This window comes from Pseudonaja textilis, chromosome 5, assembly GCF_049901715.1.
Source record: "Pseudonaja textilis isolate UNSWEBS1 chromosome 5, rPseTex1.2, whole genome shotgun sequence".
NCBI classification, from domain to species: Eukaryota; Metazoa; Chordata; class Lepidosauria; order Squamata; family Elapidae; genus Pseudonaja; species Pseudonaja textilis.
The window spans coordinates 21,367,015-21,389,410 of NC_141994.1; the positions used below are offsets into that span (position 1 = coordinate 21,367,015).

Here is a 22,396-nt window from a genome sequence, read left to right on the forward strand (position 1 = left end):
GTCCAAGCAGATGCAATTCACAGAGGTGTCGTCCGAATGGCTCCGTTCAAGTCCCAGTACCCCAGTTGGGTACAAACCGTTTTTTTAAAAACCATTATTTTAAAAAGTTAATGGACGCGTCCGTTGGCTACCTCAAAGATGTAATACTGATCAGTACTAGAACGTTATTCCACCTACAAGGTTAGAAAAAAAGGAGCTTTGAGAAGGAGTAGAAAATTGATTTCGAGTTCAGGAAGCTTCTCCTCTTCTTTGGCAAAACAATGACCCGAGAAGAGACAAAAAAAGGTTCTGTAAATACTTGTGTTCAGTTTAATCCGTCTTGGAGAAATGAACTAAGCAGGGTAGGCAGCCCCAAAGTCAGACAATATATATATATACATATATATATATACTGTATATATTGCGGTTGTCGTCCTGTCCTAACGGCAACAGTTAAGGGCTGATGAAGTTACAAAAGAAGTATTTTAGGCATCGTATTTTTTACCGGTCCTGTGAATCTGCTGGAAGAGAGTCATGGAAAAGGCCATGCCAAGAATCTGGAAGACAAGCAAGGAAAAGGATGTCGGAATTCACTGTGGGATACAAACAATACTTTTACAGAGTCCCACACCCATACAATCTTTGATGGCTTTGGTAGAATCAAAGATGGGCCCCATTGCATTAAATTTGAATTACTGCTCTTCTGCTATGACTTTGTTTTCTTTTTAAGACCCTATAATCCCTGAATTCAGGGTAGAGTCGGGGCAACTGAACGGAGCTGAGCATTTACTGGCTGGATGCCCTTCCTGACACCTATGTGGAGGTTCACAGCTGTCATGCCCCTGTTGGAGTCTGACTCCGAGGGAGAGATGGAACAGCTGACAGGGAGTGGGAGTACGGCTACGGAGGTTGTGGAGGAAACTGGGGAAGGGCACAGGCCAGCTGGGCATTCAGAGGAAGACCCAGACCCATCCCCTCTTCATCCTAGGGCACGCAGGGAGGAGAGGATAAGGGAGAAATGTGAATGGCATGGTCTACAGGGGAGGAAGGGGCCCTGATCTCCTTCATGAGTTGCAGCTGGGACAACTGGTTAAAAGGACAAACTGCGCATGGCAAAGTTGCTTGTTGGAGCTTATCTGTGTTTTGTCTTCTTCCCAACTGTGGTGGCTGCAGTTATCTGGTAGACGTCTGCAATTAATCATCCTTGCCTGCCGTAGTAATTCCTTCAGTGTGGTTTGTGTTGGGTTTTTTATTTCGAATTAACTTTTACTTTGGGTGCAGACTGCATTTACTCCCTCCGTAAACTGTTTTCTTTAAGAGTTTGATATCCAGCCGAGGATAATTGGACATTGGGGCCAAGTTGGAAGCATTCATGGAACTTTATTCTATTTTTGTGCCTTGGTTATTTTTGTGTCATGCCCTGGTCATCACAACAGCAGATATTTTTTCTTTGTGCCGAGACAGAAAAATCTGTTGCTGCCTAGGATTGAATTCTCAACCTTGGGAGTGGGAGGTGAGCATCTTCACCGCTAGACAAATATATCATCACCATTAAACTGTTTCAAATTCCTTGTGTGTCTAATCACATTTGGCCAAAGGAAGTTCAGTTCAATTTTATTCATCAGCAGGTTTTTCTAAAGGAAAATAATGGAATAGTTACTTGGGTGAAAAAGAAACGACTCAGATTAGCAAACTTTGGTCCAGCTGCTATGATTTTAACTTTTTTTAAAAGATACTTTTGGCCTAGATGATTGAGTCTTGATTGACATATTGCAATACATTTTGGGAAGAATGTTACAGTTGGTGTGGCAAAAGTTGATATATTCCAAAGACTCTCTGGCTCTCTACCTATTTTTTTTTATTTTGACACCTATTTTTTTATTTTGATTAATGAAGCTACTTGGATGAGTAACAAAACATCTTAGATTAACAAACATTGGTCCAGCTGCCATGATTTTAACCTTTTAAAATCTGGATGGTTGGATCTTCATTGATGTATTTCACCAGATGTACTTATCATTGACCCCGGAGTCACAGCCCCCAAAGAGCCCGGTTCAAATCTTGCACCAGTGTTGTTGTGCTTTGCTAGCAGACTGTGCAGACAGCAGCAGAATCGGACAGTGGGAAGAACGGGGACCAATCCGGGAGTCTGGAGAGGACTCGGGCGAGGGATCTGCGTCCAATGCAGAGATGGGGCCAGGGCCATCTGGGAGTTATGTGCTGACTCCGGAGCCTCCGGAGTCTGGCAGCAGAGAGGCCGAGGAACAAGGGGAGCCTGTTCCCAGTGCACTCATGCGCAGAGCTGCCAGAAGGCAAGAACAGTTAAGACAAAAGGGGCGACTCGGGAGTAAGGCTTGGAGGTGATTGCCCCTCTCATAAGGTATAAAGGACAGGCAAAGGTGAAAAACCTTTGCAGGAAGCAAAGTCGTTCACTCTGTTTGGATTAAACCTTGAAGTTCCGTGTGGACTTTGTACTTTTTACAGTTCATTTGGCACTTTAGTTGTTGGCAGCCATTCAAAGGAGAGAAAGGTGGGTGCTTATTTCGAGGGACTGTTTGAGACTCATTATGGGCTAGGAATGAACATAATTCCCAGTGCTGAAATAAAACAAGAGTTGTTTTAATTAAGCGTGTGCTTAATTACAGTCTCAGGAAGCCTTGGTCAGAACATGGAGCGAGTCTCCATCCCCCACCATCACCCTTAACCTCTCAGGCCAGGCGAAGAGTGACGGCGAGGGGAGGGGAGGGGTCAGCCAATAGGGAGCCACAACAGAGGGCCAAAAAAGCCGCATGCGGCTCTAGAGCTACAGGTTGCAGATCCCTGACTTAGCCCATACCTGTATTATGAGGAGACACATCCCAACGGCCCCGGGGATATGCTTGTTATCTTCAAACCACGTCATGACCTTCTCGTAGCAGCCCTGGAGGAGAAAAAAAAGCTTTTTAAAAACATTGTTGGATAGCAACAGCATTTTGAGCAGAACGGCAGTGGAGAAAAAAAAAAGGTTTGACTTCTGCCAAAGTTAGAATTAGAAACTTCAAATGAAATTTGACAAGGATTCATCAAGGAGGTGAATTTTGCTCTTTTGTTCATGCACAGATAACTCACTGTTGCTTTTTTTTACAGATTACATGATTTTGCATGCTGTTCAGCTGGCAGCAAAACAGTGCAAAGGCAACATTTATTTTCATTCAGAACGTGTCTCTAGCACGCACAATTTTTTTTAAAAAATCTATCTAAACTTATTTTGTAACTTCATATTTAACCCCTGAAGGAATATTTCCAGAGAATTTTTAACTGTCATCAGCTTGGATTGGGAAGGCTGAAAATACCTCCCCGGGAGCCAGAAGGTAATCCCATCTGTGTAGCACTGCTGAACAAATCTGCACAAAGACTTCTCCAAAAAGACTCCAGATTGACTTGAAGGTGACTTTACTTTTTATGTACTACACAGTACTTAAATCCTCTCTGGTGGAACGCAAGAGAGCTGCACAACTTCCCTCTGTGATCTGTAATCTAAGCATCAACTCGAGCCAAGTATTTTTAGCACCGGATCAATTCTTGGACAAATGGCTGAGTGAACAACAGTTATTACCTATTAGCAGATTTATGCCTCGGTCCTATCCTGATTTACCAAGAAGTAATTCCCACTGAATTCTACAGGACTTAAGGATTCACGATGGCTACTATGATAGGTAGTCCTCGGCTTACAACCATTAGTTTAGTCACCGTTCGAAGCTACAACAGCACGGAAAAAAGTGACTTATGACCGTTTTTCACACTTATGACGATTGCAGCGTCCCTGTGGACACCTGATCCAAATTCAGATGCTTGGCAACTGGCTCGTATTTATGATGGTTGCAGTGTTCTGGGGTCACGTGATCCCCTTTTGCGACGGGCTGAGAAACGAAGTCAATGGGGAAGCCACATTCACTTAACAACTGAGTGACCAACTTAACATCTGCAGGGACTCGCTTAACAACTGTAGCAAGAAAGATTGTAAGATGGGGCAAAGCTCACTTAACCACAGTCTTACTTAGCAATAGAAATTTGGGGCTCACTTGTATCCGTAAGTTGAAGACTGCCTATATTCCTAGTCAACAGAGTAAGCATGTTTGGAAGAATCTAGGGGCGAGTAAGCATGAAGGCACCATTCAGGTGATGGTTTTACCGTTTTCCACACCAGGTTCGTGTTGTTGGAATTCCGACCACAATCTTGGGAATTCTCCATGCAGCATCTGTCAGGGACAACGTTATCACCCAATACGGGGTACCAATCTCTATAATCAGTTACCCCACAGCAGTGCATCTATGGGGAGGAAAAAGGAGAATGAACCAGAATTTTTTTTTAAAGTATTTCTGTTTCTAACAAAGTTAGAATAGAACAGAATAGAACAGGACAGAATAGAATAGGAATAGAATAGAATAACAAGAGTTGGCAGGGACCTTGGAGGTCTTCTAGTCCAACCCCCTGCCTAGGCAGGAAACCCTACACCACTTCAGACAAATGGTTATCCAACATCTTTATAAAAACTTCCAGTGTTGGAGCATTCACAACTTCTGGAGGAAAGTTGTTCCACCGATTAATTGTTCTGTCAAGAAATTTCTCCTTAGTTCTTAAGTTGCTTCTCTCCTTGATTCATTTCCACCCATTACTTCTTGTCCTGCCCTCAGGTGCTTTGGAGAATAGCTTGATTCCCTCTTCTTTAGGGCAGCCCCTGAGATATCAGAACACTGCTCTCCTGCCTCCTCTAGTCCTTCTTTTCATTAAACTAGACATTTACTTTACTTAAAGTTCACAACATTATTAGAGAAACAAGTATATATTTCAGAAATGGACATGTTATGCATGTAAAATAAAGGCAAGAGATCAAGCACCTTACTACAGGTAGTCCTTGATTAATGACTGCCTTGTTTAGTGAGCTTCAAACTTGTGATAGCCCTTCCTTCCTTCCTTCCTCCTCCCTCCCTCCCCTTTTCAGTAGACAGGTAAAAGGCTGCTGCTGGATGGAGAGGAAGGGATTGTGAGACTGGCTGGGAAACTGTCACAGAAGATCATGTGACCGCAGCAACAGTAGCCAGTAGCACTGAAGCAGCCACAGCTTTCACAAATTTCATTCCTTCAGAAATCGTGGGTTTTGGATAAGGTAAGGTAAGGTAAAGGTTCCCCTCGCACATTCAGTATGTGCTAGTCATTTCCAGCTCTAGGGGGCAGTGCTCATCTCCGTTTCAAAGCCGAAAGTCAGCGCTATCTGAAGATGTCTCTATGGTCATGTGGCTGGCATGACTAAATGCCGAAGGTGCACAGAACACTGTTACTTTCCCATCAAAGTGGTCTACTTGCATTTTTACATGCTTTCAAACTGCTAGGTTGTCAGAAGCTGGGACAAGGAACGGGAGCTCACTCCATTACGCAGCACTAGAGATTCGAACAGTGGTGGTATGCTATCAGTTCGACCCAGTTTGGCCAAACTGGTAGCAAAAGCCTGAGCTGAGAGGAGAAAGAAAAGCCCTCCTACCGGCCCCTGAGCTTTTCTCTTCTTTATCCTCTCAGCTGATTGGCGCTGCAGGCCTCAGCTGGTGTGTGGAAAGTTGTGCGCGCATTAGGTGCACATGCGCGCAGGCGATCACCAAACCAATAGTGGAACAGATAGGATCCCACTGCTGGATTCGAACCACCGAACTGCCGACCTTTCTGATCGACAAGCTCAGCATCTTAACCACTGAGCCAGCCTTTTGGATTTTGGATACATTCTAGCTATTAGTACCTTTTTCAAAAATTGTTGCCCTACGACTCACCATTTCCCGCAGGTAAAGATCGCGAGAATGAGCATTTTAGAACTATATAGATCAATAAACCTTATTAGCTTTTAACATTAACTGACATTGGCTGGATTTATATAACAATTTGCAATGAGTTTTATTTGGTTTATGTTTTCATACAGGGTCATAAAAAGAGACTTTTAACATGACGGTAAACCCCAGCTCAATAAACGGTTATGGAAATAATGGTTTACTGCAATAAAGAGTCACAGAAAGCATACTTCTCAGCAATGAAAATGCTACAGAAGGTTACAAGCAATGCAGACTGTACCTAGATGAGTGTATTAAGTCCGAAAAGAAATTGCAGATTGCTAATGCTACGAAATGCCACTAGATGGCAGCAGCAGAACAGCAAAGTCTTATTGGCTATTCTGCAGTGGTTGTCTAGTTTTTGACACAAGATTTGGTCTGCAAGACCTAAGCGCTTAAATATTTTACCTCTGCTTGAATGATATTCCATGCGTTCTTCAGCCCAACGTTGTTTTCTGTATTATACAACTTGAGGCCCTCTTTCAGGTCCTGTTTTGCACTTTCACTCACCTATTTCATAAAAAAAGAATTGTTTTTAAGAATTCTAATTGTTGACTCTCTGCAGGTATAATTTTTCACGTCATTTGGCTGGATATGGTGTAAAAGTACAAGACTAAATGGAACCGAATCTCTTCTGCAGAATCATCCTTAAGGGGTGGACACTCCTGGCTTCCAAAGTGGCTTTGGAGAAAAATTCCTCAATGCTGCGGGTTATGGTCAAAAAAGTCGAAATGGAAGCTGCAGCAGCATGATGGAAGCTGCAGTTTTTAAAATGTGCATTGCAGCCGCACGGAGAGGACACTGCAGTAGCCCACAGAGGAAGAAACAAAGGCAGGAGTGACCATAAGAAAGGCCGTGGTGGCACAATGGTTAGAACGCACTATTGCAGGCTAATTCTGCTGACTGCTGACTGCCAGCAGTTCTGGAAATTCAAGTCTCACTAGGCTCAAGGTTGACTTAGCCTTCCCTCCTTCCGAGGTGGGTAAAATGAGGACCCAGATTGTTGGGGGCAATAGGCTGACTCTGCAAACCACTTAGAGAGAGCTGTAAAAGCACTGTGAAGCGGTTTATAAGTCTAAGGGCTATTGCAATCTATCTATCATCTCTCTGTGGTGGTGCAGTGGCTAGAACGCCGTATTGCAGGCTGACTCTGCCCACCGTCTGGAGTTCAATCCTGACCAGCTTTCTGTCCTTCTGAGGTTGGTAAAATGAGAGCCCAGGTGGTTGGGGGGCAATAGGCTGACTCTGGAAACCGCTTAGAGAAGGCTGGAAAGCTCTGTGAAGCAGCCTATAGGTCTAAGTGCTAAAGCTCTTGCCTCCTAATTCAGGAAGAAGTGCATTTCAACACAGGATGGATCTGCGCAAAAGGCTTGCCACCAGTTCTTTGAAAGGAACTAAGGGTGCAGGAAGATACACACAAACAAACAAACAAACCCAAATTGTGCACCTGTTTGGTCTGGGGAAGCTGAACTCACTCAGAACTAGGAAGGGAACTTCGCTGAATTCAGTGGCCAGGAAGCCAGCCACTTAGTCTGTTCCTCCTTTCCCAGACCTTCCGCCCTTCCAAGAACTGAAGGAAGTCCTTGGCTGCATCACTCAATTCTGCCAGTGTTTGATTGATGTGTCCGAGTACCAGAAGCTTACTGATCTCATTCTTTATAAATGTGTGTGTAGATATATATATATATATGTGTGTGTGTGTGTGTGTGTGTGTGTGTGTGTACGTGTATGTGTATGTGTATGTGTATATATATAATTTTATTCATTTTCTTAAGTTTTCGCGGGTACTTACATGTATGGTATTCAGCTTTGTTCGGGTATTTTCCCACGTCATTATAGTTGTGCACAGATAAACTCCGTGGCCAAAACACTAATCGCCAGAACCAAACGCCTGGCAGACAAGACACACATAAAGACTGCACTTTGCACTCTGACTAAAGTACTGACAGCTAACGGCTTCCACAAAAGCAAAATCACCGGCTTGATCCACAAAAACACACTGAGACATAATGGAGACCTAGAAGATGAACAGACCTATGGAACAGCTGTCCTGCCCTACATAAGAGGTACTACAGACAAAATCAGTAAGATATTACACAGGCATCACATCAAGACTGCCTTCAAAACAGACAGAAAAATAACAGCCATCCTAAGAAACCCCAAAGATAAAATTGACCTGGAAAACCAAGGCATATACGAAGTCCCCTGTGCATCATGCCCTGCCACATACATTGGACAGACCAATAGAATAATAAGTACCCGCCTGGATGAACACAAAAATGCAGTAAAAAAGCTGGAACACACTTCCTCACTAGTCCAACACATGAAAGCCACAGGTCATAGCATCGACTTCAATGGCACCAGAAACCTAGCTACTATAGAAAACCCCAGCCACAGAATCATCAGAGAAGTCATAGAGATTGAAAAAAGACCTGAAAGCATGAATAGAAGAGATGATTCCACCAGACTGTCAATTATTTGGAAGCCTGCACTCACAAACAAAAAAAATCTCCACACCACAAGCCAGGCAAACACCTGGGCACAAACAGATCCCCCCTGATACCTCCAGCTCCAACACACCCCAACCAGGCACCCAGATGAAACCGAGCTTCCTAACAAATGATAGCCATCCATTTACTCGGAGCCAAGCTGCCTCCAATAAATGCCTCCAATACAGGAACACAATGTTGCCAGCCAATCAAGACACAAAAAAAGCCACAAAACAGACAGAAGATATTAGAAACACCAATCAAGCAGAACACAGCAAAGTCCAAGACCAATAAACACAGACCAAGACTCCCAACCAATCAGGATGAAGAAAAAACCATTCTGGCACAGCAGTAGGCTAGCCCCAAATTTAAAACTGAAACAACTGTAAAAGTCTGACTCACAGATGAACACAATACAGAAGCCTAATGATGGCAGATGAGATTCTGCCAAAATGTTGCTAGAACTTTAAAAGCACAACTATAATGACGTGGGAAAATACCCGAACAAAGCTGAATACCATACATGTCAGTACCGCGAAAATACCACAGGTATTTTCCCACGTCACTATAGTTGTGCTTTTAAAGTTGTAGCAACGTTTCGGCAGAATCTCATCTGCCATCATCAGGCTTGTTTGGGTCTTTTCCCATGTAAGATTAATAGTATCTTGGCGATGTTTCGGCGAGGTCCCACTTGCCATCCTCAGGCTGGTGCTCTCGGCTTCATGCCAGTGCAAGCAGTGTGTGATCGGAGCTGCCGTCTCCCTATATATACTGGTGGGGAGGCTGGTTGTGTTGTCATTTCTTGATTGGTTGATGGAGTTGATGTTTGCACAGTGGCTGGCTTTTTCGTAAGAACATGTGTGGCTGAGGTATTGGCTGTGTGTCTATCAGCCTTCTGTGTTGTTTTATTCATAAACGTTTTTGAATACGGCATTTTGTCAGTCATTTACAAGAAACAAAAACCATAGCTAATACTGCAATAGCTATTAACCCATTAATTGATAATAATACTAATAATATAATAACACATAAATTAATAGACACTAATAATACATTGATAACTCCCATATAGTAAAAAATATCACCAAAAATGTTAAATAGATTTCCTTTTGTTTAACTCATTCATATTTGTAGTACTTATGGTGGTTATAGTTGTAAACCATCTCTGTTTTTAATACATGCATTCCTCTAACTTCTACCTCTTGCCTTTAACCACTCATAGAATCTGTTCCACACCAAGTACAGGGGAGTCTCGGGTCATGACCATAATCCGTTCCCGGAAGCACAACCGACTGTGCATGCACGCAATTAAAAAAAAAAAAAACGTGCCAAAGGGGAAATCGGCGCGGAAAGGGAATTCTTCCGCCCCGATTTTATTCTCCACCCGATTTGGTCGCGACCCGGGTTTCCACTGCAGTATTTGGAGTCAATTCACATCAATCCCATGTCATGCCCCCACCTCAAAGCTGACTGAAAAGAGCCCAGATAACACCAACAGTACTAATATTTAACCATTATATTAGGCATTATCATTAATAATTACTAACAATACTATTACTAATATTAATGTCTAAGACCAATGGTATAGAAGTATGGTCCCACCACGCAAGGATGTATTTTCAAGCTATTTTTCTTTCTCTCTCCACATTTTTATGCCATAAACAGGTTTTTTTCTTTTTTCTTTTCTTTTCTTTTCTTTTTTTTGGAGCAAGTTGATTAAGTGGTAAATACGCCCAGTAGGTTCTCAGTGAGGAACCAGTGTGCAAATTAATGTTTCTGCAGCTTTTCTATCATGGCATAATTTTATCCAAAGAATTATGGTTTGGCAATGCCCAACAGCTGTTTCTGACAGGTCATGCATAGTACCATAAATAAAGTGTTAATTTCTTTCTCGGTTGACCTAGATCTCGTCTCTTTCTTTATTCAACTGAATGTACCCTTTCTGTAAAGTAATGCTTCGGTCACATTCTTACCTCGGTGTTCATTATCTTTGGAGGGAATATGCATGCATGTATTAATATTCTCTCCTCCCCAAGGAATTAAACTAAAGAAAAGAAGCTTTGCTTCCGAGAGTGAACTAACCAGCCTAGTGGTGTGTCTGTCTGTCTGTCTGTCTGTCTGTGTCTGGCTATATAAAGACTTACCTTGTCCATATAAACAAAGAACAAAATCAGTAATATCAGTTCAGCCAGGAGGATGATCAGCAAAACGACAAAAAACTGAAAGAAAGGACAACAGGAAGAGAGTGGAGGATCAAAATCAGAGAACTGGGAAGGGTTTGGAAAACCTCGTGTCAATGATATCGCTGGGTAGGAAAACTCGAGCTGAATAGTCACATTAACCTACTTAGAGATAATCAAAACAACAAGGGAAATGAGCTCTGATTCAATCCCACCCACCCACCCACCCCCACTACAGACAGCTGGGGCCCCTCATCACGTGGCCTGGAAGATCTGTCCAGCGGGTTGCTGAAATGGGGTCACAATTCCCCCACGGCAGCTGGACTGTGATCGGTATGCGTCTTCTTGGGCTAATAGCTCCTGCTTCAATCACAGCTGGAGGTTATGAGTTGGGGGAGGAAACTGTGTCCAGCTTCAACCGCCTGACCAGTTCTGATTCCACCTAGGACCGAAAGCCTCGGGGATGGCAAATCCAACTCTTGATTAGGGGTCCCCAAAGTGCTTTTTCAACTGGACCGTCTGGTGTTATTTTTTTTCCTTTGAGGACGTTTCATTTCTCATCCCAGAAGTTTCTTCAGCTCTGACTGGATGATGGGGAATAGAAGAATTTATAGACAGCTGGTCATTTGCATCCTTTTAGAGAGACACTGAGGCCGCTTGGAGGTTTATCTGTGTCCTCAGGGGGTCTCACCTGAGTGGTGCAAATGGGTATGTGGAGCCTTCGTGGAAGTGCTGGAAGGACTGTGTTGTCAATTGGAGAAAGATGGTATTGTATTCCTCCCTCTCCGTTGAGGGAGGGCTGCTCAGTTTTGACAAAGACGGCCTCTTTCAAACCAGCGGTCCTCTCTGTCCAAAATCTGGACTTTGCTGTCTGCAGGTAGCCTCAACGACTCTCTAAAAAGGATGCAAATGACCAGCTGTCTGCCAGGCGTGTAAATCCTTCCATTCCCCCACCATCCAGTCAGAGCTGAAGAAGCTTCTTGGAATGAGAAGCAAAACGACTTCAAAGAAAAAAACCCAGAAAGTCCAGTTGCCTCTTGGAAAAGCGCTTTTCGGACAGCCATGACCTGGGTGATTGAGAATCTCCATAGACACCGCGATCGCTTCGATTGCTGTAATGTGCTCAAACAAGCGTAGCCTTTGAAGGCAACTTGGGAGCCACCGATGGTCGAGAAAGTGGCAGTGAGGTGGCCAGCCTCTTTTGCAGTTGGTGCCCTGGCTACCATGAGGATTAACCAGTTTATATCAGGCACTACCTTGCCAGAACTCATACAGGTACCGTGCGTCCCCGAAAATATGAACTTATCTTATATTTTTTCGCTACCAAAAAAGACACCAGGTCTTATTTTCGGTGGATATCATCTACTGACTAACCTCACTTGTGTGTGTCACCTCTGGACTCCTTTTCGCTGTCAGAGGCCTTCAGGAACTTCTTCTTCTGTGGCCATCAAGGCTTTCCTGAAGGCCTCTGCAGCCAATAACAGAGCTTTTGATCGATCCAGAGCTTTGTTATCAGCTCCAGAGGCCTTCAGGAAAGCCTTGCCAGCCTTGCCAACTGCAGAAGAAACGGGCCGGCAAGGCAGGTGTCGGGGTGTGAGAGGCCTGGCTACAACAGTCCAAAGGTAAAGAGTAGGGCAGCTCCATCTCCCCCCATCCCCACCCTAGCTAGTGGGCAGGACTTTAATTAGGGCTTATTTGGGGGCAGTGACAGACATTTTAACTCCCAATAAATCCTCTTGAAGTTTGGGTCAAGACTCATGATTTAATTGGGGTAACTGCTGGAATCCTGACAGGTAGGGCTTATATTGGGCACACGTGTAAAAATAAAGCTAGGACTTACTTTCAGGGTAGGTCATATTTTCGGGTAATCAGGGTAGTCCTTGACCTACAATTCATTTAGTGACCATTCAAAGTTGCAACAGCACTGAAAACAGGACTTATGACCATTTTTCGCACTTACGGCCACTGCAGCATCCCCATGGTCACGTGATCAAAATTCAGGCACTTGGCAAATTATTCACATTTATGACGGTTTTCCCGGGCCCACATGATCCTCTTTTGTGACCTTATAACCAGCGAAGTCAATGGGGGAAGCCAGATTCACTGAATGACCATGTTACTAACTTAACAACTGCACCGATTCTCTTAGCACAGTGGCAAGGGAAATTGTAAAATGGGGCAAAACTCACTGAACAGTCTTGCTTAGCAACAGAAACTTTGGGCTCTTATGGTTATAAGTCAAGGATGACCTGTACTGTGAAGTTTGTTAAGAGTGTCCCCATAGCCTTAAACTGGGATCTTCTACACTTTAGGATTCTTTTTCCTGGAATTTCATAAAGTTCTCTAAGAAGCTGGAGGTGAATTTCTTAATTCTCGATGTGTCTGAATCTAAGGGACTGGAGACTAAAACATATGAAGAACGGTTACAGGAACTGGGCCTGGCTAGTCTAGGGAAGAGAAGGACCAGGGCAGACAGGATAACAGTCTTCCAGTATCTGAGGGGCTGCCACAGAGAGGAGATCAAGCTATTTGCTAAAGCACCTGAAGGCCAGGCAAGGAATAATGGATGGAAACTGAACAAGGAGAGATTCAACCTGGAAATAAGGAGAAACTTTCTGACAGGGAGAGCAATCAACCCATGGAACAGAAGTTGCCCTCTGAAGTTGTGGGAGCTTCATCACTGAGAGCTTTCAAGAAGAGACTGGAGTGCCATTTGTCAGAAATGGTGTAGGGTCTCCTGCTTGGGCGGGGGGTTGGACTAGATGACCTACAAGGTCCCTTCCAACTCTGATGATCTGTTATCTGAATCTGGTTAGACGGTAAAACTAATAAACAAATTAAGATAAAGATACTGTAACCAAGCTGGTTTGCACCAATAGCTGTTTCAAGATTGTTACAATGTTAAGTTCAGCTATTTTAGCCAAGGAATGAGATGGGCAAAAGAAAAACTATGAACAATCCAATATACATATAAAAAATAAAAAAATAAAAAAGGAGTTCACTTTCACTAAGTTCACTTTCAGTGATCATGGGGTTTGGTTGTCAAACTTTTCTGGGTAGTTCTCAACTTATGACCTCAATTGGGCCCCAAATTTCTCAGTGGTGGGATTCAATTCAATCATGTGACACTGGGAGACTGCAACCGTCATAAATATGAGTTCATTGCCGAGCTGAGTTTTCATCAAGTGACCACGGGGACACTGCAACGGTCGTTAAGTGTGAAAAACAGCCATAAGTCACTTTTTTTCAGTCCTACTGTATCTTCGTCACTAAAGGAACTGCTGTAAATCGAGGATTATCTGTGTTGTGGTGGGAGGCTTTGGGAGCAAAAAAAGAAAGAGAAAAAGCAATTTTTCAATTCCCTGGCATGGAACAGAAACCCCGAACAGCAGATCCAACCTACGCTTAAAAGCAGGCACTTGTTTTCTTTGATGGCACCCAAACAGCCCAGGAAAGCGGTCACCATGACAATGGACCCGATGGCGATGACCAGGTTGGCAGCCGACAGCGACGGGAATGTGGGAGAAAACGTGGCGAAGTTTCCTTGGGATACTGAGAGCCATATTCCCACTCCCAGGAGCCCACAGCCGCACAGCTTAACAAAAAGAGAGACAAGAGAGAGAGAGAGAGAGAGACGGGATGAGAAAGGGCATTGTGCCTTTGCCCTTTGCCACAACAGACAGGTAGGAGACGGGCACTTGGGCTGGTAAGAGGAGTTAGTCAGTTTACCTAATTGTCACTGTGCCCTTATGCACTACTTCATAAGACAGATACCTCCTACCATCCCCTAATCACCTAAAAAGAAAACATGGTAGGAAGACAGGTAGGTAGGTGGATGATGGATGGATGGATAAGTAGGTAGGTAGATGGATGGATAGATGATTGCTAGACAATGGATGGATAGATAGGAAGGTAGGTAGGCAGGTAAATAGATGGCAGGTAGGTAGGTAGATAGATGATAGATAGGCAGGTAGATGATAGGTAGGTAGGTAAATAAGATGATACGTAGGTAGGTAGATAAATAGATGATAGGTAGGTAGATTATAGGCAGGTAGGTAAATATACAGATGATAGGTCGGTAGGTAGATAGATGGATGCATGGATAGATGGATGATGGATGGATAGATTGGTAGGTAGGCAGATAAATAGATGATGGGTAGGTAGGTAGATGATAGGTAAGTAAGTAGGTAGGCAGATAGATGATAGGTAGGTAGGCAAGTAGGTAGGTACGTAGATAAATAGATGGTGGGTAGGTAGGTAGATGATAGGCAGGTAGGTAGGTAGATAAATAGATGGTGGGTAGGTAGGTGATAGGTAGGTAGGTAGGTAGAGTGGTAGGAGACGGGCACTTGAGCTGGTGAGAGGTTAGTTTACTTTATTGTCATTGCACCTTGTACAATGAAATTAAATGCCATCTTCAGTGTACATTATACATAAAAAAAAATTAAACACACATCCTTCACGTTCTATACATTGAACTGAAACCCACTGATATTGCATTCATATTGCGCTCTATAGTAGAATTCAAAAGAGCTACTGCCCTGGGATAGAAGCTGTTTTTCAGCCTGTTTGTCCTTGTTTTTATTATCCGGTACCGTCTGCCAGATGGTAATAGTTAAAAAAAAAGGGTGCCCAGGATGAGGTGGATCTTTGAGAATGTTTTGAACTTTCTTAAGGCAGCTGAACAAAAAGAGAGACAAAAAAGAGGGAGAAGGGATGAGGAAGGGGGAAAAACCTTGAGGTTTTTAAGAAAAGACCATTTGTCTGGAATAGTACAGGGCAGGGGTGTCAAACTCAATTTCACTGAGGGCCACATTAGGTCTGTGGTTGACCTTGGGGGAACCGGGTGGGCGTGGCTGATTGGCTGGGTGTGGCCAGCTTGATGCTACTCACTGGGCGTGGCTGATTGGGGTGGGCATGGCCAGCTTGATGCCACTCCCCAAACTGCTGGCCCGATGTTTCCCATTGAGTAGACCGAGCTGAAGCGACATGGGCTGGCCCCTAACATTTTCCAGGACAGCCCTGCGGGCTGGATCCAACCACATTGCAAGCCAGATTCAGCCTGCAGGCCTCTAGTTTGACACCCGTGGTATATAGTAGTGGTGGCTCCTGTGCCAAAAATTGTGCGCGCGCTTGCACGCTCGCATGCCAGCACCCAGAAGGCAATGCGCACTTCCCCCACGGCCCTTACGCATGCGTGCGCAATCCTCACCCCCACCGCCCCCTTACCTGCACTGTGCCTCACAGCTGATTTTCGGCCGGTTTGAGTCCTTTTTCGGCCTCCCAGAGGCTTGAGGAAGGCTTCTACAGGCTTTGCAGGCCAAAAACTAGCCCCGTCTTGTCATTTCTGGTATTTTCGGAAAAACAGGAAGTGATGAAATGGGGCTAGTTCTTAGCCTGCAAAAGCCTTCCTCAAGCCTCTGGGAGGCCGAAAATCAGCTGTGATGTGTGCCAAAGTTTGCCTGCAGCTTGCATGCCAGCACAAACGGCTCTGCGTGCCACCAGTAGCATGCGTCTCATAGGTTCGCCATCACAGGTATATAGGGTCCCCTGCTTGAGCATCGTATCTTGACTAAGTGACCATCATATCTTGCCTACATCAGGGTTTTGCACTTTAGGCAAGAAAAACCAAATGGACAAATGCAGAGTAGATGCAACCCAGCTCAACAGCCATTAACAGAGATCTTGTTGTCTTAGTAGACAATCAATTACATATCAGCGAGGCATCTGCTGCAGCCACAAAAAAACCAAAAAAAAACCCCAAAGCAATTCTAGGCTGCATTAACAGAGGGATAGAATCCAGATCATAGGAAGTGTTGGAACCGCTTTATAATGCCTTGGTAAGGCCACCTTTAGAATACTGCATCCAGTTTTAGAGATTATGATGTAAAAAAATACTCTGGAAAAAGTGCAGAGAAAAGCAACCACGATGATTAGGAGGCTGGAGGCTAAAACCTACGAAGAAGAGCTGCAGGAATTGGGTATGTCTAGTTTAATGAAAAGAAGGACCAGGGGTGACATGATAGCAATGTTCCAATATTTGAAGGGTTGCCACAAAGAAGAAGGGGATCAATTTATTTTCCAAAAGCACCTGAGGGCAGGACAAGAAGCAATGGATAGAAACTAATCAAGGAGAGAAACAACCTAGAACTAAGGAGAAATTTTCCTGACACTGAGGACAACTAACTAGTGGAACGACTTGCCTCCAGAAGTTGTGGCTTGCGTCATCACTGGAGGCTTTTAAGAAAAGACCAGACGGCCGTTTGTCTGAAATGATAAAGAGTGTCTCCTGCTTGAGCAGAGAGGGCTGGACCAGAAGACCTCCAAGGTCCCTTCCAGCTCTGTTATGCTGTATCCCACTAGAAAGATCAAGTGACCAGATTTGGATGCCAACATCCAGTCCATCACTTGATGACACCGGTGGTATATAGAAAATGCCAACCCTCTGTTCCTTTGGGGGATTTTGGCAAGACAGATCTGGTTGCCCTCAGCAACTAGGGCCCCCTCCCTTTCAACATACTGAGAGGCCTTAAAGAAGCTCAGCTGGTTTGGGGGGGGGCTGGGAAAAAGTCACAGTGCTGGTTGTGGGAGGGGCTTTGGGGGGGGGTACAGGATCACTGACTCAGTTCCCAATTCCTCCTTCTTGAAATGTGCTTCTTAATTAATTCACTTTTATTTTAATGCAGTCCTAAACAGATGGCGGATGATTATCTAGAAATGTGATATTCCTCATCATTCATATATATATATATATTTTCTTAAGTTTTCGTGGGTACTTAGATATATGGATGTGAAGAAGCATGGTGACCAACTATCCAAGTTAACCGTGACAAAAATGCACAGAGTGTAGGTACTTTTGTCCGCAAGTTTAGAAAAGTTCCATCCTTCCGAGGCAGGTAAAATGAGGAGCCAGATTGGGGGCAATAGGCTGACTTTATAAATCGCTTAGAGGGGGCTTTAAAGGAATGTTGATCAACGTCAGCAAGTTTAAGCTTAGCTGCCTGGGGAATTCTGGGAGTTGAAGTTCACCCACTGAAACTTGCCAAGATAGCGAAACACTGCTGTAAAACACTAAAGAGCGGTGTATAAGTCTAGGAGCTATTGCTAAGTACAAGATTTTCCTCCTCTTCCTCCTCCACCACCACTCTGCAAGGCCCACTCTTTACTAGCACTGATAATGTTACCTACTTGGGTCATGAAACGTCCGCGAGAAAATAACCAAGCTCAGAGAGCACCATGGACCCACACAATGCTGCCATCCTCCTCCTCTTCCTGCTTCTCCTCTTCCATTCCACAAACCCTACTCACTTCTAGTACTGATGAGGTTACCTAGTTTGGGGTAATGAAACATCTGCAAGGAGAGCACCAAGGGCCCCCCAGTCCTCCTCCTCCATTCCACAAACCCTACTCCCTTCTAGCACTGATGTTACCATGGAGCCTCATAATGCCATCCTCCTCCTCCTCCTCCTCTTCCTCTGCAAGTTTCCAAACTTTAAAACAGACTCTTCCAAGCGGCTTCCAGTCCAAACATACCAGGTTGGAATTTCTAGATGTCTTCCAACATCTGGAAGGCGGCAAGTGTTGGAAATTGCATTTAAAATATGTTTTGATGTGATTTCCCAAACTTAGAAGTAGTTAAGACGGCTGCAGCAAACATGGGGAAAACACCATTCGGTCTCTGCCCCCCTGAATAACCCTCCTCCAGCTGACTTCTCTGTATTGCACTGCTCTAAACCGAAAGCATTCTTCGTGTTTTTGCATGCACGGAGGGAAAAAAAAAACCTGAAGGAGTCTCTCTCTTCCTGCTACCGGCGTTTAAAATTAGAAACTTGCCAAGCTGATTTGAAACTCTTGGCAGAGGAGCCAAATATTTTTGGACTGGCATTGTAGCCAGAGACAGCTGATTTTTATTGCTATGACATTATAAATTCTCTAACCCCGTGCTAAATAAATTCAGAGTGGAGATAAAAGCAGGATCCTGGGGCAAGAGAAGATGATGAGAAAAGGAGCTGGAGGAGGGTCTTGGAGGGCTGATAGGTCAGCCGTCTCTGTTGTGTTTGGACAAGACTTTCCAAGAACTGACATGTGGTTGGGTGTCGGTGGTGATAAATGCTTCTTAGAGAGCTGGGGAGAGGTCCCACTTTACCTTCAGGGGGTGGAGGTCTTTCCCCCTCCCTCCTCAAAAGGCCACCGCTAGTGGACGTGGTGGCTCAGTGGCTAAGACGCTGAGCTTGTCGATCAGAAAGCTCGGCAGTTCGGTGGTTCGAATCCCTAGCGCCTCAGAACGGAGCGACTCCCGTTACTTGTCCCAGATTCTGCCAACCTCGCAATTTGAAAGCATGTAAAAAAGCATGCCGCCGAGGCCTGCAGCGCCAATCACCTGTGAGGATAAAGAAAAGCGCAGGGGCCAGTGGGAGGGCCAATCTTGCACTTTTCTCTTCTTTCTCCTCTCAGCTGAGGCTTTTGCTACCAGTTCGGACAAACCGGGCTGAACCGATAGAATACCACCACTGTTCAAATCCCTAGCACCACATAACAGAGTGAGTTCCCGTTACTTGTCCCAGCTTCTGCCAACCTAGCAGTTCGAAAGCATGTCAAAAATGCAAGTAGAAAAATAGGGACCCCTTTGATGGGAAGGGAACAGCATTCTGTGAGCCTTCGACATTTAGTCCTGCTGGCCACATGACCACGGAGACGTCTTGGGACAGCGCTGGCTCTTCAACTTTGTAACGGAGATGAGCACTGCCTCGTAGAGCCAGAAATGACTAGCACTTATGCGTGAGGGGAACCTTTACCTTTACCTAGTGGACAATTTACATCCAGTTGCCAACTTTCACTTTGTGGTTGGGAGGCTGGGTTGAACGGGAGTGCCCAGCGGATTCAAAGGGAAGATAGAAGGAATCGGGACGTAATTAGCCTTGAGGGAAAAGGACTGAGAATATTAAGGGGGGATACCCTTTTAATACTTGAAATGAAGTCTGGTAGAAGGTCAAGACCTTTTCCCCGAGGTCTCATAAAGGGAGACGTAGAATCATGGATTACGTTTACAGAAAGGCACGGCTGGGCTGCTGGGCGTTTGCAGGGGTTCGGGAGAGCCCCTAGCTAAGATTCTGTGCGGTTCAGAGAACCACCCCAAATCCCCCTCCTGGCTGGCCCCGCCCACCCCACCCCTCCCAGGAGTCCCCATGCGGCCCATTTGGGGGGCAGGTAAGTGCAGGGCACGCACGGAGTCTTGGAGAGGGTGAAAAATAGGCATCCCGGAAGTTCATGGCCCCATTTCCGGCTTCCAGAGAGCCTTCGGAGCCCTGAGAGGTCATTTTTGCCTTCCCGGAAGCGCGAGGAAAGCCTCTGGAGTCCGGGGAAGGCAAAAATGCCCCCCCCCCGGCCATGGTGCAGGAGGCCAGCTATACCATGCCCACCATGGCCATGCCCACCCAGCAACCGGGCAGTGAACCCCTTGATAAAATTTTTGAAGCCCACCCCTGGTTGGAAGTTCCGTTTCCAAAGGAAGGTTAAAACCAAACGAAATCTTTCCTAACAGCCTGAGCTGCTTGACTGTGTGGAACCACAGAGAAGGGTAGACCTAAAGGCCCATCTGTCTGAGATTTCCACGCTGAGGAGGAGGTGCTGGTGGTCAGAACCGCTGGCCTCTTTGGCCTCCACAGCTCTCGGATTTTATATTTCTATAATGGCTGCTGAGCCAAGCCTTTGAAATACCCCCTTCATTAAACATTCCTTCTAGCTTTGTCAAGGTTATCGTCTTTTTTGCTGACCCACCAAGCTGTCTTCGGTTGGTGAAGCCGTTCTATATCTGAGAGAAAGGCAACCTACCAAGGGAGCTGGCAATCAATTCTCTCTGCTCCACCACGCACAAGTCGTTTGGCTCCCTCTTATCTTTCTTCCCCCTTTTTCAAAGAGATTGTGGTTTTTATGCAATAAGCAGGCAGCGCGGGATCTGCCTGGAGAGCAATTTTTCTTTTTCTACTTTTCTTTTTCTTTATCAAATGATATTTTGTTCAGGAGAAAGAGAGGGGGAGGAAAGCAAAGGGAAATCAATCCAATTTACTGGCATAATATTAGGATTTATTAACAGATTAGAGCATACTTCCTTTCCTTATTTTTGGGGGGAACACTTGAATTGGTGAATGTCAAGAAGGAATCTCAGAGGGTTTCTATTTAGGACTTGTGCACTACTTCATAAGACAGATACCACCTACCATCCCCTAATTACCTAAAAGGAAACATGGTAGGTAGATGACAGATAGATAGATGATAGGTAGGTAAGTAGATGGATGGATGATAGGCAGGTAGGTAGATAAGTAGATAGATAGATAGACAGACAGACAATGGATGGTAGGTAGATAGGTAAACAGATAGATGGATTGATAGGTAGATAAGTAGATGATAGATAGATGGATGGATGGATGGATGGATGGATGGACAGACATACAGAGACAATGGATGGTAGGTAGATAGGTAAACAGATGGATGGATGATAGGTAGGTAGGTAGATGATAGGCAGATAGGTAGGTAGATAAGTAGATAGATGGGTGGATGGATGGTGATAGATAGATAGATAGATAGATAGATAGATAGATAGATAGATAGATAGATAGATAGATAGATAGATAGATAGATAGATAGATAGATAGATAGATAGATGACAGGTAGATAGATAGATGATAGGTGGATAGGTAGGTAGATGGGTGGATGGATGATAGGTAGGTAGATAGATAAATAGACAGACATACATTCACACATAGATACATAGATACATAATAGAGACAGACCTTGTCTTACAACTATAATTAAACCTGCAATTTTAGTTGTGCAGTCATTAAGCAGTTACCAGGCAACCACCCTCAATTTTACACCCCCAATTTTTTGTGGCAGTCGTTAAACAAGCACTGCAGTTGTTAAGTGAATACAACTGACTTTGGGGGGGGGGGAGAAGACCCCAGTGATGGAGCACCCACAACTCTAGAAAGCAAGCTAGTCCACTCAGGAAATTTCTCCTGACTTCTAGGTTGGATTTCTCTTTGGTGAGCTTCCACCCACTGTTTCTTGTCCTGCTTTCTGGTGCTTTGGAGAATAAGTGGACTTGCCCATCTTCTCTGTGCCAGCCCCTCAAATACTGGAAGAGAGTCCTCGCTAATCCTTCTCTTTGATAGGGTAGACCTACCTAGCTCCCTCAACCACTCATCGTATGATTTAGCGTCCAGAACTTTTATCGTTTTTGTTGTTTTTCCTCTGCATTCTTTCTAGGGTCTCTGCATCTTTTCTTTATTAGTTTTTTTATAGTATAAAATGCAAAAGCAAATAGTAGGAAACAGAGGGGAGGAGAAGAGAAAAGTGTGGAAGAGAAGTGAGGGTCTCTGCATTTCCAGTAAATGAAGGTCCCATTGAGACCGCAGGAAATCATTGTTCCAATGACCATGTCATTTGGGAAATAAAAGAGTTTTGCCATAACCTTAGTCTAGGACAGGAATCGGCAACCTTAAACACTCAAAAGAGCCACAAAGGTCCTAACCAGAAGCCCGCTGTTCAATTCTGGAGCTGACCGGAAATCCGGTTCTCCCACCATAGAGTCTCCCCCTAGCACGGCGTCCTATTTCCTCTAACAGTCCTAACTGAAAGTCCTATCCATTGGGGAGCCGCAGCAGAGGGAATGAAAGAGCCACATGCCGCTCCAGAGCCGTGGGTTGCCGACCCCTGGTTTACGATGTCAGGTAAAATGATTGTCCAAGGCAATTTAAGGGATTGCGTACAGTATTAACGAAACCAACACTTTTTCCTTCCTCCCTGCCCTGGGCGCTTTATGCAACATTGGCTTAATGTGGGTCCAGCAAATCACGTGATTACAGAACACATTAGCAAAGCTGTCTGCACTGAACA

The 22,396-nt window shown here is 44.7% G+C and overlaps 1 protein-coding gene across 8 annotated transcripts in view; it reads right to left on the reverse strand.

Annotated features, from left to right (window-relative positions):
• Positions 1–288: 288 nt before the first annotated feature.
• Positions 289–22,396, reverse strand: part of TSPAN9 (tetraspanin 9) — a 104,890-nt gene continuing 82,782 nt past the window's right edge. For 7 of the 8 annotated variants that reach the window (XM_087934297.1, XM_087934296.1, XM_087934295.1 and 4 more), the window contains 6 exons: positions 13,905–14,096; positions 10,466–10,540; positions 6,241–6,342; positions 4,151–4,288; positions 2,816–2,899; positions 289–536 (listed from right to left, as the gene is read on the reverse strand). In XM_087934297.1, coding sequence (XP_087790423.1) covers positions 465–536; positions 2,816–2,899; positions 4,151–4,288; positions 6,241–6,342; positions 10,466–10,540; positions 13,905–14,096 — 663 coding nt within the window. In that variant the 3' untranslated portion in view covers positions 289–464. Of the gene's footprint in view, positions 537–1,578; positions 2,282–2,815; positions 2,900–4,150; positions 4,289–6,240; positions 6,343–10,465; positions 10,541–13,904; positions 14,097–22,396 lie in introns of those variants that run through there. The other variant, XM_087934292.1, reaches the window with a different exon arrangement.